This window comes from Schistocerca americana, chromosome 5, assembly GCF_021461395.2.
Source record: "Schistocerca americana isolate TAMUIC-IGC-003095 chromosome 5, iqSchAmer2.1, whole genome shotgun sequence".
Classification (NCBI taxonomy): Eukaryota; Metazoa; Arthropoda; class Insecta; order Orthoptera; family Acrididae; genus Schistocerca; species Schistocerca americana.
This window is the reverse complement of record NC_060123.1, coordinates 308,227,129-308,242,357: the sequence shown is the minus strand read 5'-3', so window position 1 is coordinate 308,242,357 and position 15,229 is coordinate 308,227,129. Positions and strand designations below refer to the sequence as shown.

At 40.5% G+C, this 15,229-nt stretch overlaps 1 protein-coding gene across 1 annotated transcript in view; it reads left to right on the top strand.

Moving 5' to 3' along the window:
- The first annotated feature begins 210 nt into the window (after positions 1–210).
- The window catches only part of LOC124615322 (ribosome biogenesis protein BOP1 homolog), an 88,405-nt gene continuing 73,386 nt past the window's right edge, over positions 211–15,229 (top strand). The window contains exons 1-3 of the mRNA XM_047143122.1: positions 211–409; positions 1,515–2,030; positions 2,564–2,715. Of these exons, the coding sequence (XP_046999078.1) occupies positions 314–409; positions 1,515–2,030; positions 2,564–2,715 (764 nt within the window). The 5' untranslated portion in view covers positions 211–313. The remainder of the gene's footprint in view (positions 410–1,514; positions 2,031–2,563; positions 2,716–15,229) is intronic.

Here is a 15,229-nt window from a genome sequence, read left to right as displayed (position 1 = left end):
GCCGACGCAGTAGGCAACAAAATTGATGCGAAGTGTTGCGACTGTTATGTTACACTGTGACATTACGTTTTACTTGACGTACGTCTATGCCTCCATCCCACAGGCATATATGTCTGTGGTCCGATCCATAGAGTATCTTTCAGTGTTCTCTGAAATTAGTATGGAGATCACTGGTATTTCTCCATCCAAGGATGTTCAACTTTGCATACATCGAAAAGTGTGGCGTCCGGCGTAGTGTCTTCGAGTCTCTCTCTTTGCACAAAGTTTTGTTTGTTGTTCAAATGACCCATGTGTTTCGGTGCGTGTTTCCGTGATGGGTGAAAAGAACAGTGCCAGTAAACGCAAACATGTTGTAGAACAGGTGGAAGATGAAGGGGATTCAGTAGGAGGACAAGAAGAAGCCGAAGAGGTTTGTCATATAAGCTTTCCAGAAAAAACGAAGTCATGTGTTGGTAGTGCGAATGTTGTGTGTCATTTTCTTGCCGCCCACTCAAAACTATTGGAGTGAAGTGAAACGGGAGGTAAAATGCAGTATTTTGCAATTACATGTTTTGTGTAAAAGTTTTGAAAATCGACGATCCTTTGATCGCCAAGTCATTGTAGAACAAGCAAGTTCTTGAATATACATACCCTTCGTGAAGCACTGTAATTAAAATAGTCTTCTGTTGTCGATGTCATTGTCCCTCGGTTACAAGCTTACAAGATAACTACAGGAGCATGTCGTCGCACTGTTTATCTATGTAATTAGTTTGTCATATGTACAGCTTGTGATATCAGAAGAGTCCCAAATTGTTGAATGTTCTGTGGTAAAGTTTTTCAGAAGTCCAGTAATAAACATAATTTAGTATATTCTTGTTCTGTTATTAATTATAAACACATTTTTCTGGCCACTAGGCTCTACATCGTACACATTAGGCTATGTGCAAGTTTTCTAGTTCCTATGTAATATAGAAACAAGCGTTCATATCATATATGTGTGACTGTAAACTGTGAAAAAGAATCCACAACCATGATATTGAGTTTCGTTTGCAAATAGATTGGAGGTCTAATAATAATGGGTTTCACTTGTAGGCCTACCTGCCCACACTGAGCAGCTGCTGCCCCCACTGCCAACACCACCTTTCCATACAGCACTTACACACACAACTTAACAATATTTCCTTGAGTAAGGTCTCACAGTCAGCATGATTAAAAACATACTACAAGCAGTATTTAAAAAAAATGCAAAACATTGGTATTTATAAGCACAATAGAGATTGTGGGACTGCCTACTGTACATTATCTGCTGTGATGTATTTTATCATGTTTGTGTAATATGCGTATCTGTTTGCTGGCTTTGAAACTTTCTGCATGAGGCTCAGGAAGCTTTTGGGACAGACCATTTTTCTAAATACGGATTTTTTCATACTTTTTATGCAGTGTTACAGTTTGCAAATAAATTGATTTAGCTTATTGATTTGACCAAAATCTTATAGATCTTTGTTCGAAAATTAATGTTCAACTATTGTTTGCAGAAAAACTTTCTGACGACCATAACAAATGAAGGCGATTCTTCAGATGAGGATTATGATTCAGATTTAGAAGCGGGTACTGATCAAGAAGACGAGTTCTCAGATGAGGATAGTGAGGAACTATCATTTGAAGAAGAAGAGAGTGATGAGGAAGACAGTATCAGATCTGGTGGTAATAGTTCAGATGATGATGACATTGACGATGACGACTATGGTAGTGGTGATGGAGAGAGCAGTGATAACGGCAATGCAGGAGAGAACAGTGAAGTCGTTAGTAGTAGTGGTGATGCTCAGGGGCCTTCAAAATCCAGTAGTGGTTCTTCTGTTTTTGAAGAGAAGCGAACAATCAGAAGCAGTAAAACTGCCACATCTAGTAAGTTGGGTAATTTAAAAAAGACTAAGAATGCCAAAAAGGAATTCATTAAGTCAAAGAACGCAGTAGAACAACTCACTGTGAAAGAGAGTGGTGAGAACCAGAAAAATGAAGATGAATATGAAACTGATTCATCTGATGAAGAGGTAAGTGTTAAATTTTCATAAATTTTAGGATTATTTTATCAGCTGTCAACATTTTTATGAATGTTTCCAATATATTGTTGAAATGGAAGCAAATAGTAGTGGTAACAGAGAATTAAAATTTTTAGTTGGTTTTTAAGACCTTACAATTATCAGTTAAAAATGATGCACAAGACAATGTGGTGCATGTTAGGCTAAGTTTATGTGCTGCTGGTTTCTTAAACTGGTATGTCATATAACAAAAGTAACTTAAAGTGTTTGAGTTGGTACAATGGTAAAACACTGGACTTGTGATCAGGAAAAATATCCTGTACATTACATTTTGTTTGTGTCATACTCATGAGGATGTTAATGCTACAGAGGAAGGTGAGTGTAAGGAATAATATTGTTTGGGAACAGTCTCTTTGAATATGATGCATCTGATTTTGTAATTGATGTAATTTGTTTTGCTTTTACATGACTTATGATTATTCATCCAGTGGTGCTTAAAAGTATGTGAAGTTTATCTGATTGTGCTCATTTGTTTACTTCTGAAGGACATAAGAAATACCGTGGGTAACATCCCAATGAACTGGTATGACGATTATCCTCATATTGGTTATGACTGGGAAGGGAAGAAAATTTTGAAACCACCAAAGGGTGATGAACTGGATACTTTTCTGAAAAAGATGGAAGATCCAAATTTCTGGTGAGTTCTTCATAATTGGTCTTTACTTACACTAATTCAATGCTATTGTGGAAGCAGGAGTAGTTGTACCCATGCGACAAGCATGTGTTACCACTGTAGATGATTTAGTGACACACAATTTCATTTATTTCTCTAAAGCAGTTGTTATGGAACACTAGCTCAGCAAAGAAAACAGTAGATTAGATTAATACTTGTTCCATAGATCATGAATAAGACACTTCGTAATGATGTGGAACGTGTCAGGTTAATAAAAGATGTCTGTACAAGATATTACATTACACAAAATATTGCATGACACTAATGTTTAAGTTGGTTTTTTTTCCCCTCTCTTAGTTTATATCTAAAAATTCAGCCATTGAGTAGGAGGAGTTGTCATCTAGAAATTCTTTTAATTTATTTTTAAATGTTGGTTCGCTATCTGCCAGGCTTTTGATGCTGTTTGGTAGGTGACCAAAGACTTTTGTGGCAGCATAATTTACCCCTTTCTGTGCCAAAGTCAGATTTAACCCTGCATGGTGAAGATCATCCTTTCTCCTGGTGTTATAGCTATGCACACTACTATTACTTTTGAACTGGGTTGGATTATTAACAAGAAATTTCATAAGTGAATATATATACTGTGAGGATCCCTAGATCCTTAAATAGATGTCTGCAGGATGACCGTGGGTGGGCACCAGCAATTATTCTGATTAGACGTTTTTCAGCAATGAATACTTTTCTACTCAATGATGAATTACCCCAGAATATGATGCCATACGAAAGCAGCGAATGAAAGTAGGCATAGTTAGCTAATTTACTGAGATTCTTATCACTAAAATTTGCAGTAACCCTAATAGCATACATGGCTGAACTCAGACGTTTCAGCAGACCATCAATGTGTTGCTTCCAGTTTAACCTCTCATCAATGGACACACCTAAAAATTTTGAAAATTGTACCTTAGCTACAGGCTTCTGTTCAAAGTCTATATTTATTACTGGAGTTGTATATACTGTGTTTTATCAAAATTTAAAGAGAGTCCGTTTGCTGAGAACCACTTAATAATTTTGTGAAAAACATCATTTACAATTACATCAATTAGTTCTTGGTTTTTGGATGTTATTACTATACTTGTATCATCAGCAAAAACCAACTTTGCATCTTCATCAATGTGGAATGGTAAGTCATTAATGTATATCAAGAACAGTAAAGGACCTAAGACCGAACCCTGTGGGACCCCGTACCTGATTAGCCCCCCCCCCCCCCCCCCCCCCCCCCCCAGTTTGAGGAATCAGCTGTTGTGTTGTTTTAACATCACATGAACCACTTTCTGCATTCTTCCAGTTAAGTATGAATTAAACCATTTGTGCACTGTCCCCCTCAAACCATAATGATTTAGCTTATCTAAAAGAATTCCATGATTTACACAATCAAAGGCCTTTGAGAGATCACAAAAAATACCAGTGGGTGATGTCCGGTTATTCAGAGCATTTAATATTTGATCAGTGAAAGCGTATATAGCATTTTCTGTTTAAAAGCCTTTCTGAAAACCAAACTGACATTTTGTTAGTACTTTATTTTTACAAATATGGGAGGTTACTCTTGAATACATTACTTTCTCAAAAATTTTTGATAGAGCTATCAGAAGAGAGATTGGGCGGTAGTTGTTGACATCCGACGTATCCCCCTTTTTATGCAATGGTTTTACAATGGCATATTTCAGTCTATCGGGGAAAACACCCTGCTCCAAAGAGCTATTACATAAGTGGCTGAGAATCCTACTTATCTGTGGGGAACAAGCTTTAAGTACCTTGCTGGAAATGCCATCAATTCCGTAAGAGCTTTTACTTTTCAGTGAGTTTATTATTTTACTGATTTCAGAGGGAGAGGTTGGTGGAAATAAAGTTGTTTCAAACTGCACAGGTATGGCCTCTTCTATTAGTAGCCTTGCCTCTTCTAGTGAAGATCTAGATCCTATTTTCTCCACAACATTTAAAAAATGATTATTGAAAATATTTTCAATTTCTGATTGTTTGTTAGTACACTTGTCATTCAGTTTTGTGGCACTAAAATCTTCCTGTGCTCTTGGTTGCCCTATTTTCCTTTCAATAATATTCCAAATTGCTTTAATTTTATTATCAGAGTTACTGATCTCAGACATGATACAAATGCTTCTGGACTTTTTAATAACTTTTCTTAGTACCGCACAATAGTTTTTATAATATTGAACAATTTCGGGGTCAGTACTCCCTCTTGCTGTTAGATACAGTTCTCTTTTATGGTTGCAAGATATTCTTATTCCTTTAGTTAGCCAAGGTTTTTTATATGTTTTCTTAGAATTATGTTTAACTATTTTCTTGGGAAAACAATGTTCAAATACCCTTAAAAATGTATCGTGAAATAAGTTATATTTCAAGTTTGCATCGGGTTCCTTATACACTTCATCCCATTCTAGCTGCTGTAGGCTTTCCCTAAAGTTTGCAATATTTATATTGTTAATTGAACACATTGCTTTGAAATTCTGATTTGATATACTGCATGGAGCTATGTCATGTACTGCAACTAGCTGTGCACCATGATCTGAAAGACCATTCTCAACAGGATGAGCATTTATGTCCTTAAACTTATCTTGGTCTATAAAAAAGTTATCTACCAATGTCCTGCGGTTCTTTATTATACGAGTAGGAAAACCAATGACGGAGCTCAAATTGAAAGAACTAAGTAATACTACAAGGTCATTCTTCCTATTACACTCTTTCAGGGAATCAACATTGAAATCCCCACAAATGATAATTTGCTTCCCCCTGTCTGACAGATAGCACAACAAAGCATCCAAGTTTTCTAGAAAAAGCTGGAAATTCCCTGAGGGGGGCCTATACACTGTTACAATTAAGAAAGTGCCATCATTTAGTTTTAGTTCAGTGGCACATGCTTCCATATGTTGCTCTACACAAAATTTTTTAGTTTCTAAATTTTTTACACTGTGGAAGCTTTTGACATATACGGCAACTCCTCCTCTCATCATATTATCTCTACTTACATGTGCAGCTAATTTGTACCCATTGATGCTAACCTTTTGCATATCAGTGACAATGTGATGCTCAGACAGGCATAGTACATCTATTACATTCTCAGCTTCTATATCTTCTAAACAAAGCAGAAGCTCATAAATTTTATTCTTCAATCCCCCAATATTTTGATGAAATATACTTACATTATTTTTCACTTTACTTTTGTGAGTATCTTGAACTTTTTTAACATCTTTAGTACTTGCCTGGCTGAGTTTCCCACTGGACACTGATCTTACACTAAAAAAGAGTTTCCACCATGAGATGTAGTTCCTCCCCCCTTTAAATATCCTGCTATCAGCCCAGCCAGTTTACCCTTTCCTTTCTTGTTGAGGTGTAGGCCATGTCTAGTATAGTCCCCCCTACAGAGTGAATCAACAGGAACCACACCAATGTGTGATCCTGCACCAGATACAAGTAGTCGTTCCAACTCCAAATTAACTCTCCTGACAGAAGAGCTCAAATGAGGTCGGTCGTGGCGCTCCAGAACCGACACAAACCCAACACTGGTATGACTCGATGTTGATGCAGTCTTTGCCAGGTCACACTCTATGCTGTACCCCTGATCTCTGTCAGTACTGTTGCCCTGCCCACCCACAATAACCATGGTATCATCCTTAGTAAAGCCTCTGCATAGTGAACCTAAATCCTCTGTAACCTGCCCCAGTCCAGCACTAGGTTTGAAAAAACTTGTGACCTGGTATTCTGACCCTAATTCATCCTGCAGAAGATGGCCCACACCCCTAGCATGCGAACTATCTAGCAACAAGACTTTCTTTCTCTTTGCAGACTTCCCTTCATTCTTATTCAATTTGCTTCTGAAAGCTTGTTGAGCCCTCTCTACAACTACTTCTGTGAGAGGCTCATCAGTGTCTGACTGAGGCAACAGGTCAAACCTATTTTTTACATTAATAACAAAGCTGTCAGAAGAATTTCATGGCCTGTTCCTTATGCCTGTTGCCACTTCCCACCCCTGTTTACCCTTCTCCTCAAAAATGGCTCTGAGCACTATGGGACTTAACATCTGTGGTCATCAGTCCCCTAGAACTTACAACTACTTAAACCTAACTAACCTAAGGACATCACACACATCCATGCCCGAGGCAGCATTCGAACCTGCGACCGTAGCGGTCACGCGGTTCCAGACTGAAGCGCCTTTAACCGCACGGCCACACTGGCCGGCTACCCTTCTCCCCCCTTAACCTGCCCAGTTCTCGCCTAGCCTCATCTAACTCAGCCTGAAGGGCAGCAATTTTCCCCTCCTGTTCCACAATCTATCTATCTCTACTGCATAGCCTACAGAACCACTGATGAGTCTCGCTCATTTTCCCAATTCCCACGCCACTACAATCGCCCCCATGAAAAAAGTTACTACATCCATCACACCAGACCCCGGAGCTAATGATTCTACGGCACGTCAGGCACTTTACACTCATGGTACAAATCAATCTTAGTGACAAAGACAATTAAGTTACCGGAAAACAATGAAAATACGTGTACGAAAAATTAGGCCTACTCGCGACAATGTAAACAGTGGTTCAGAAGTTTATTACTGGAAATTACTTAAGAGATGACGATACTCTACAGATATAAAGGGGCAGCAAACGTATTTAGCACACTAAACTATCAGTAAATGCACTTAAAATTGCGGCATCAAGTTTAATCTGAAAGATCAAAAGTTCGGCCTGGCCGCGATATGTAAACAAAACGAACTTTACGTGATTACTGTGAAAATACGCGAGTAAGACAAAAACCAGAATGAGATTTTCACTCTGCAGCGGAGTGTGCGCTGATATGAAACTTCCTGGCAGATTAAAACTGTGTGCCCGACCGAGACTCGAACTCGGGACCTTTGCCTTTCGCGGGCAAGTGCTCTACCAACTGAGCTACCGAAGCACGACTCACGCCCGATACTCACAGCTTTACTTCTGCCAGTACCTCGTCTCCTACCTTCCAAACTTTACAGAAGCTCTCCTGCGAAACATGCAGAACTAGCACTCCTGAAAGAAAGGATATTGCGGAGACATGGCTTAGCCACAGCCTGGGGGATGTTTCCAGAATGAGATTTTCACTCTGCAGCGGAGTGTGCACTGATATGAAACTTCCTGGCAGATTAAAACTGTGTGCCCGACCGAGACTCGAACTCGGGACCTTTGCCTTTCGCGGGCAAGTGCTCTACCAACTGAGCTACCGAAGCACGACTCACGCCCGGTACTCACAGCTTTACTTCTGCCAGTACCTCGTCTCCTACCTTCCAAACTTTACAGAAGCTCTCCTGCGAAAAACAGAGTGAAAATCTCATTCTGGAAACATCCCCCAGGCTGTGGCTAAGCCATGTCTCCGCAATATTCTTTCTTTCAGGAGTGCTAGTTCTGCATGTTTCGCAGGAGAGCTTCTGTAAAGTTTGGAAGGTAGGAGACGAGGTACTGGCAGAAGTAAAGCTGTGAGTACCGGGCGTGAGTCGTGCTTCGGTAGCTCAGTTGGTAGAGCACTTGCCCGCGAAAGGCAAAGGTCCCGAGTTCGAGTCTCGGTCGGGCACACAGTTTTAATCTGCCAGGAAGTTTCAAGACAAAAACCTTTAATGATACGCTTGAGGAGCACTATAATTAACGTAATAAATTAGTTTAAAGTGTTAAAAACAGTTTATTACTGCTTAAATTACTTATCTTGTACGAGAGCTGTGACTCCGACGTCCGTATAGCAGGCGCAGGCTACCAAGCACGAATCAGAAGTAAGCCCATTGGAAAACCTGCATAACTAAATGGCTAAAAGAACGTCATCTGTTGCCGGTTGCCTATCCAAAGGCTTCCAGGGACAGCAAAAATTTGATTTTCAGTGTCTATACAATTACTAACTCAGTTTAAATTGCCGTCATAATCTATCCATTATTAGATATAACCTTACATTAAAGGTTTAACACAATAAATCGGGTGTTGAAGTTAGGATCTGTGTATAAGTCTTGAGGCTGTGTAAATCATAGTATGCAAATTGCCCATTTTATCGTCATCCAGTTTGTAAAGTGATCAGACATTTGAAACTAATGTACAAAAGGATAAGCCAATAAATAAGTCGTATTATGGATTAGAGGCAATTATAATCAACGTAGCTTCCTGAAATTGATTTTGTGTTTCTACATATTCACCCTCAAATTTTGTGACCTATCCTATCTCTTTACAAGTCCCTGATAGCTGGCAGCAGAAAAGTCTTTTGGTTACTGTTGCAGCCAATGTGTCAGCTTCATCATTTTCAAAATATTGCTCACCCAAATCAGATTTTAGGGCCCTGAACAGACAAGTCACTGGGGCCAAGACGGGCAGATGTTTATAACAGCCCTTTTGTTTTTATTGCTGTGTCAGGGTGGGCGTTGTCATGCACAAGATCGCATCCATTGTCAGGCTACCACGTTCTTGGTGGCAAATCGCCTGTCACTTCCTGCAGAGTAGTGCAGCAGTATGATGCAGCATTCATGGTATCTCCATGAGGCTGGAATTTCGTCAGTGTGACTCCTTGCAAGTCCCAAGGCAGTCAGGATAACCTTGTGGGCTGATGGATTGGTGAACTTTTTTGTTCTTTGGAGGTAGACGTTCTCATTCCGTGGACAGCCACATGGGTTCTAGTTGAAAGCAGTGAACCCAAGACTCATCCCCAGTAACAGTACATACCATGAAGTCCTATCTCTTATCAGAGTACCAAATGAGGTGCTGCAAAATCTGATCTATTCTGTTGCTTCTTTGTTCCTCAGTCAACATCCTTTACACCACCCATGCACAGACTTTATGAAAAGTCAGCTGCTCATGCATGATTTTGTGAGTAGTTCCATGTGACACAGCATGCAGCATGTGCTGCATAATTGTCACTTGCTGGTGTTAAGAATGATGTGTTCCACATGCTGAATTATGGTTTCAGTTGCAACCTTGACAGGGACACTCCCTCTCTCTCTAATGCTTTGCCTTCCTTTGTTAAACTTGTGGATCCAGTTGAATACAGCTTTCCATGATAAACAGTTGTCACCATACATAGGATACATTTTGCAATGTGCTTCTTCTGTGGACAGCCCTTTGGCTCACAAAGCACGCATTCAATGATTTACCTTCATACATGGGAGTTCAGTTCTTTAGAGAATTGGGAGTGGGGGAGGGGTTACTGGTATGATACAACTTGTTAACTTTGAGCAGTGATGCTATTAGCTGGTACGATGATTGTGACATTACCATGCAATTCTGTGTGGTTGAACTTCATAGTTTCAGGCCTTCCGTGGGAATATAGCAATAATTCTTTGGGGTGATCTTGTTATTAATATATTCAGACATCTTAAAAATATCCTTGAAAATAACAGAACACAGTGGGAAAATAGGAGTTTTTATTGGAGATGTGAATATTGCTATAAATAGACAAAGTGTATAAGAAAAAGATTGTCGTGACATGTTAATTGTCTTTGTCAATTCACATCCATTCTAAGCCAGACATTGGGCAACACTACAAATCAGTGTCGATATTGTCCAGTGATGTCACCACCTGCATTTTTGAAGATGTGGTGACAAATTGATTTATAGTGTAGACAAGGGTCTGAATTAAATTGGAAAGTTATAATTTGAGTCTGAATTGAAATCAGCAAGTGTGTCTTTCGTTGTTATGATCTCCAGTGTGATGAATGGTTTGACGCAGCCATCCACACTAGTTACCCTGTGCAAGCTTCTTCATATCTGAATAACTCTTGCAACCTACATCCTCATAAATGTGTTTGCTATAGTCAAGCCTTAATTTCCCTGCATTGCTTTTGCCCTCCACACTTCCCTCCATTACTGGATTGAGTATTTCTGGGTGCCACAGGATGTTTGCTGTAGGTCCTTTTTTTTTTTTAAGGCAACTCTGCATTAGTTATACAATTGACCATCTAATCTACAGCATCAGTCTCAAGCAATACATTTGAAAAGTTAGCTTTTCTTGCTTGCCTGTCATGTTTTCCATACATTTTTCATTTTGGTATAAGATTACACTCCACACAAATATGTTCGGAAAAAAGAAATTGAATCCTGTGTATGGGGGGGGGGGGGGGGGTCGCTGGGGCGTACATGTGTGTGTGTGTGTGTGTGTGTGTGTGTGTGCACGCTTATGCATGGTGGATAGGTATGTGGGAGCCCCCTCTGTGCTGAGTAGCAATCTATCCTTTTCATGTTATTCCATTCTGGATTTTCCAGTGTTTAAATTTTGTCAGGAGAGTATACCAGCCATTCGTTAGCACAAATGTTTATATTGGTGACAGTTGTCTTGATGGAAGTCCTTAACAGCGTCAAATTGGTGGTTAGAGTTTGAAAACCCTTTCAGTTATGCTCCATACATTGTAATCCAAAGGATTTCAATCAGAGCTGTTGGGACACAAAAATTCCATACATCAAAACATATCAAAATAATTTTCTGACATCCTGTTTCGCATCCAGTGGCTCACATGAGTTGACTCTCTCTCTCTCTCTCTTTTTAATGTGGGGAGATAACATGACACCCACTGCCACAATATTTAGCAAGCGAAGGCAGGCGAAATATTTTCTTCTGGTTTCCGTGTGTGTGTGTGTGTGTGTGTGTGCGCAGAGTCATTTCTTTGGTTGGCTTTTTTGTCTACCATAAAATATTCTTATATCTAAAAACAAAGATGATGTGACTTACCAAACGAAAGCGCTGGCACGTCGATAGACACACAAACAAACACAAAATTCAAGCTTTCGCAAGAAACTGTTGCCTCATCAGGAAAGAGGGAAGGAGAGGGAAAGACGAAAGGATGTGGGTTCTAAGGGAGAGGGTAAGGAGTCATTCCAATCCCGGGAGCGGAAAGACTTACCTTAGGGGGGAAAAAAGGACGGGTATACACTCGCGCACACACACACATATCCATCCACACATATACAGACACAAGCAGACATATTTAAAGACCAATATATGTCTGCTTGTGTCTGTATATGTGTGGATGGATATATATGTGTGTGTGTGTGTGTGTGTGTGTGTGTGTGTGTGTGTGTGTGTGTGTGTGGGCGCGCGCGCGCGCGTGTGCGAGTGTATACCCGTCCTTTTTTCCCCTAAGGTAAGTCTTTCCGCTCCCGGGATTCGAATGACTCCTTACCCTCTCCCTTAAAACCCACATCCTTTCGTCTTTCCCTCTCCTTCCCTCTTTCCTGATGAGGCAACAGTTTGTTGCGAAAGCTTGAATTTTGTGTGTATGTTTGTGTTTGTTTGTGTGTCTATCGACGTGCCAGCGCTTTCGTTTGGTAAGTCACATCATCTTTGTTTTTAGATATATTTTTCCCACGTGGAATGTTTCCCTCTATTAATTCATAAAAATATTCTTGTCGGAAAATAATCTTAACCCACCCCCAACATCGTTTTTTTAGTGGTCACAGAAGAAAACGTCAGCTCCTGAGTCACACTGCTCTAGCAGTCTTTAGTAGCACTTGTCTTACATCCTATGTGTAGGATTTGTATGTTGAAGATTCTCTTTGACAATTCAACACTTTGTTGGTTTGCTTACACTTATGATCCTGTCAGCGACTGCTATGGGGTCTTTTAAATGAGCAGTTGAGCTCTTTGAACGACGAATTTTCAAGTGCTGCTCCTCTGCTGGTGCACTAGAATCTTTGTTACAACGTTCCGAAGCTGAATGTTCTATCACATCATCATGAACTGCAGATTCCAAGTATTTAAAGCAGCAGAATTGTATCTGCTGCTGAGCTCCTAATGCGAAGACCTTTGACAATCACAGCACTTTTATCAAACTCTGCACCTCGTTTCAACATCTTAGCCATTTACCAGGAACAGCCAGTGATGAGACTGTTGATATCAACTTCTGGCAGAAGAAAAATCTGACAGGAAATTAAATTTAAATTTGCCTTTATTTTGGTGATGCACCGTCCACTTACATTTAGTCCACAAACCCTGTGTCAAGGTTCTAGTAGGTTCTAGGAAGGTGGAAGCATTTCTCCATTACCTTCCTCATATCTGTTGTCAAGTGTGTGTTGTTATGTTTGGGAATGAAAAAGGGGAGGTTACAATGTATACAAATTATTACTGCTCAAATATACACATCAAAAAAAGTTTTGCATCACCCCGGTTCCCAAAACTCCTGAAGATAGGCGTGGACTGTGGATATTGTATCACAGACACAGTCACTTTGACTGTTCAGAGATGTCACTAAACCCGCCAAAAGATGTAAGCAACTTTGCATGAGCAGCATCTGTTGGACTTAGGGGGTCCGACAGCCAATCAGTTCCAGTCATTCCACCAGGAAGAAGGTAAACCACTCGTGTTGTCTGTAGTTCAACCATGCCTAGAAGTTCAATACTGCAGTTTGATCGTGTCCGCATTCTTACTTTCTGCCAGGAATGGCTATCAACAAGGGAAGTGTCCAGGCGTCTCGGAGTGAACCAAAGCGATGTTGTTCAGACATGGAGGAGATAGAGAGAGACAGGAACTGTTGATGACATGCCTCGCTCAGGCCGCCCAAGGGCTACGACTGCAGTGGATGACCTCTACCTAAGATCATGGCTCGGTGGAACCCTGACAGCAACTCCACCATATTGAATAATGCTTTTCGTGCAGCCACAGGATGTTGTGTTATGACTCATACTGTGCGCAATAGGCTGCATGATGCACAACTCCACTCCCAATGTCCATGGTGAGGTCCATCTTTGCAACCATGACACCATGCGGTGCAGTACAGATGGGCCCAACAACATGCCGAATGGACCACTCAGGATTGGCATCACGTTCTCTTCACTGATGAATGTCGCATATGCCTTCAACCAGACAATCATCAGAGACGTGTTTGGAGGCAACCTGGTCAGGCTGAACACCTTAGACGTACTGTCCAGTGACTGCAGCAAGTTGGAGGTTCCCTGCTGTTTTGGGGTGGCTTAATGTGGGGCCGACATACGCCACTGGTGGTCATGGAAGGTGCTGTAATGGCTGTACGATACATGAATGAATGCCATCCTCCAACTGATAGTGCAGCCATATTGGTGAGGAATTCATTTTCATGGATGGCAGTATGCACGCCCATTGTGCACCTCTTGTGAGTGATTTCCTTCAGGATAACGACATCGCTCTACTGGAGTGGCCAGCATGTCCTCCAGACATGAACCCTATCGAACGTGCCCAGGATGGATTGAAAAGGGCTGTTTATGGACAACGTGATCCACCAACGACTCTGAGGGATCTACGCCGAATCGCCATTGAGGAGTGGGACATTCTGGAGTTCCCTTGATGAACTTGTGGATAGTATACCACAATGAATACAGGCATGCATCAATGCAAGAGGATGTGCTACTGTGTATTAGAGGTACCGATGTATAGAGCAATATGAACTACCACCTCTGAAGGTCTTGCTGTATGGTGGTGCAACATACAATGTGTGGTTTTCATGAGCAATAAAAAGGGCAGAAATTATATTTATGTTGATCTCTATTCTAATTTTCTGTACAGGTTTCAGTACTCTCGGAACTGAGGTGATGCAATACTTTTTTTGATGTGTGAAGCACTGAAACGGCAGACGTAGCATAGTAGCACATTCAACAGATGCATCACTAAAAGTGTTGAGAGCTGTCTGTTAGTGACATGGGAAGGTATTTTTGACGTAACGTATATCATTAAATACACACTAGAATATCCAGGAATTCTATGACCCCGCCCCTCCTTAAACTGCTGATGAAATTCTTGTAATGAAAATTTATTTCTATAACAAGATTCAAACCAACTAATTTTTGGTGGACTACCACCAAACTGATATGTTATGGATTTGGTTAATGCAGGAAGTTTTTTAACACTTTAAGTATTCAAACAAAAATCTCTGTGGAAGAATGAAGGCTCTTAAAAATGGGATATTTTATCGTAACTGTGAATGTGTTGTACTGAACTTGTGTGAACCTGTTAGTGCATGATGAACTGGTCATCTTAACTGTGTAGTAGGTTTTCCTCAGACAATTAACATATACAAATATGTTGTAGTGTATATTTATTAACATTTCGAAGTTGTTGTGAAACACATCCTCACACATTTGATATACACTAATGCAGGGGCGGGCAGGAATCCTGCACATGTGTGGTGCACTTGCTCGTGTGCAGTTAATAGGTGTTCTGCGTGCACACAGGGGCGAGCTGGCCACCCGCTTCTCTCCCCTCCCCACCATACCAACTCTCCACTCCTTCCTCTGTAATGTGTGGGTCCCCCCCCCCCCCCGCCCCCCAGCTTGCTTTATTGAATGAAGGCATAAGGTTAGTAGGAGTGCTTGAAAGAAATCATGCTTTGAAAGAGTACCTATTACCTACAATATGTTTTATTTAATTATCACAGGTGGAGTTTACAATACGTTTAATGCCTGGAACAAAATTTCTACATATGGACAAACGCAAACAGTTACCTAAATTTTAATCATTGATGTTTGTTCTTAACCGAGACTTATTAATTTTCATAACAGAAAAAAATCTC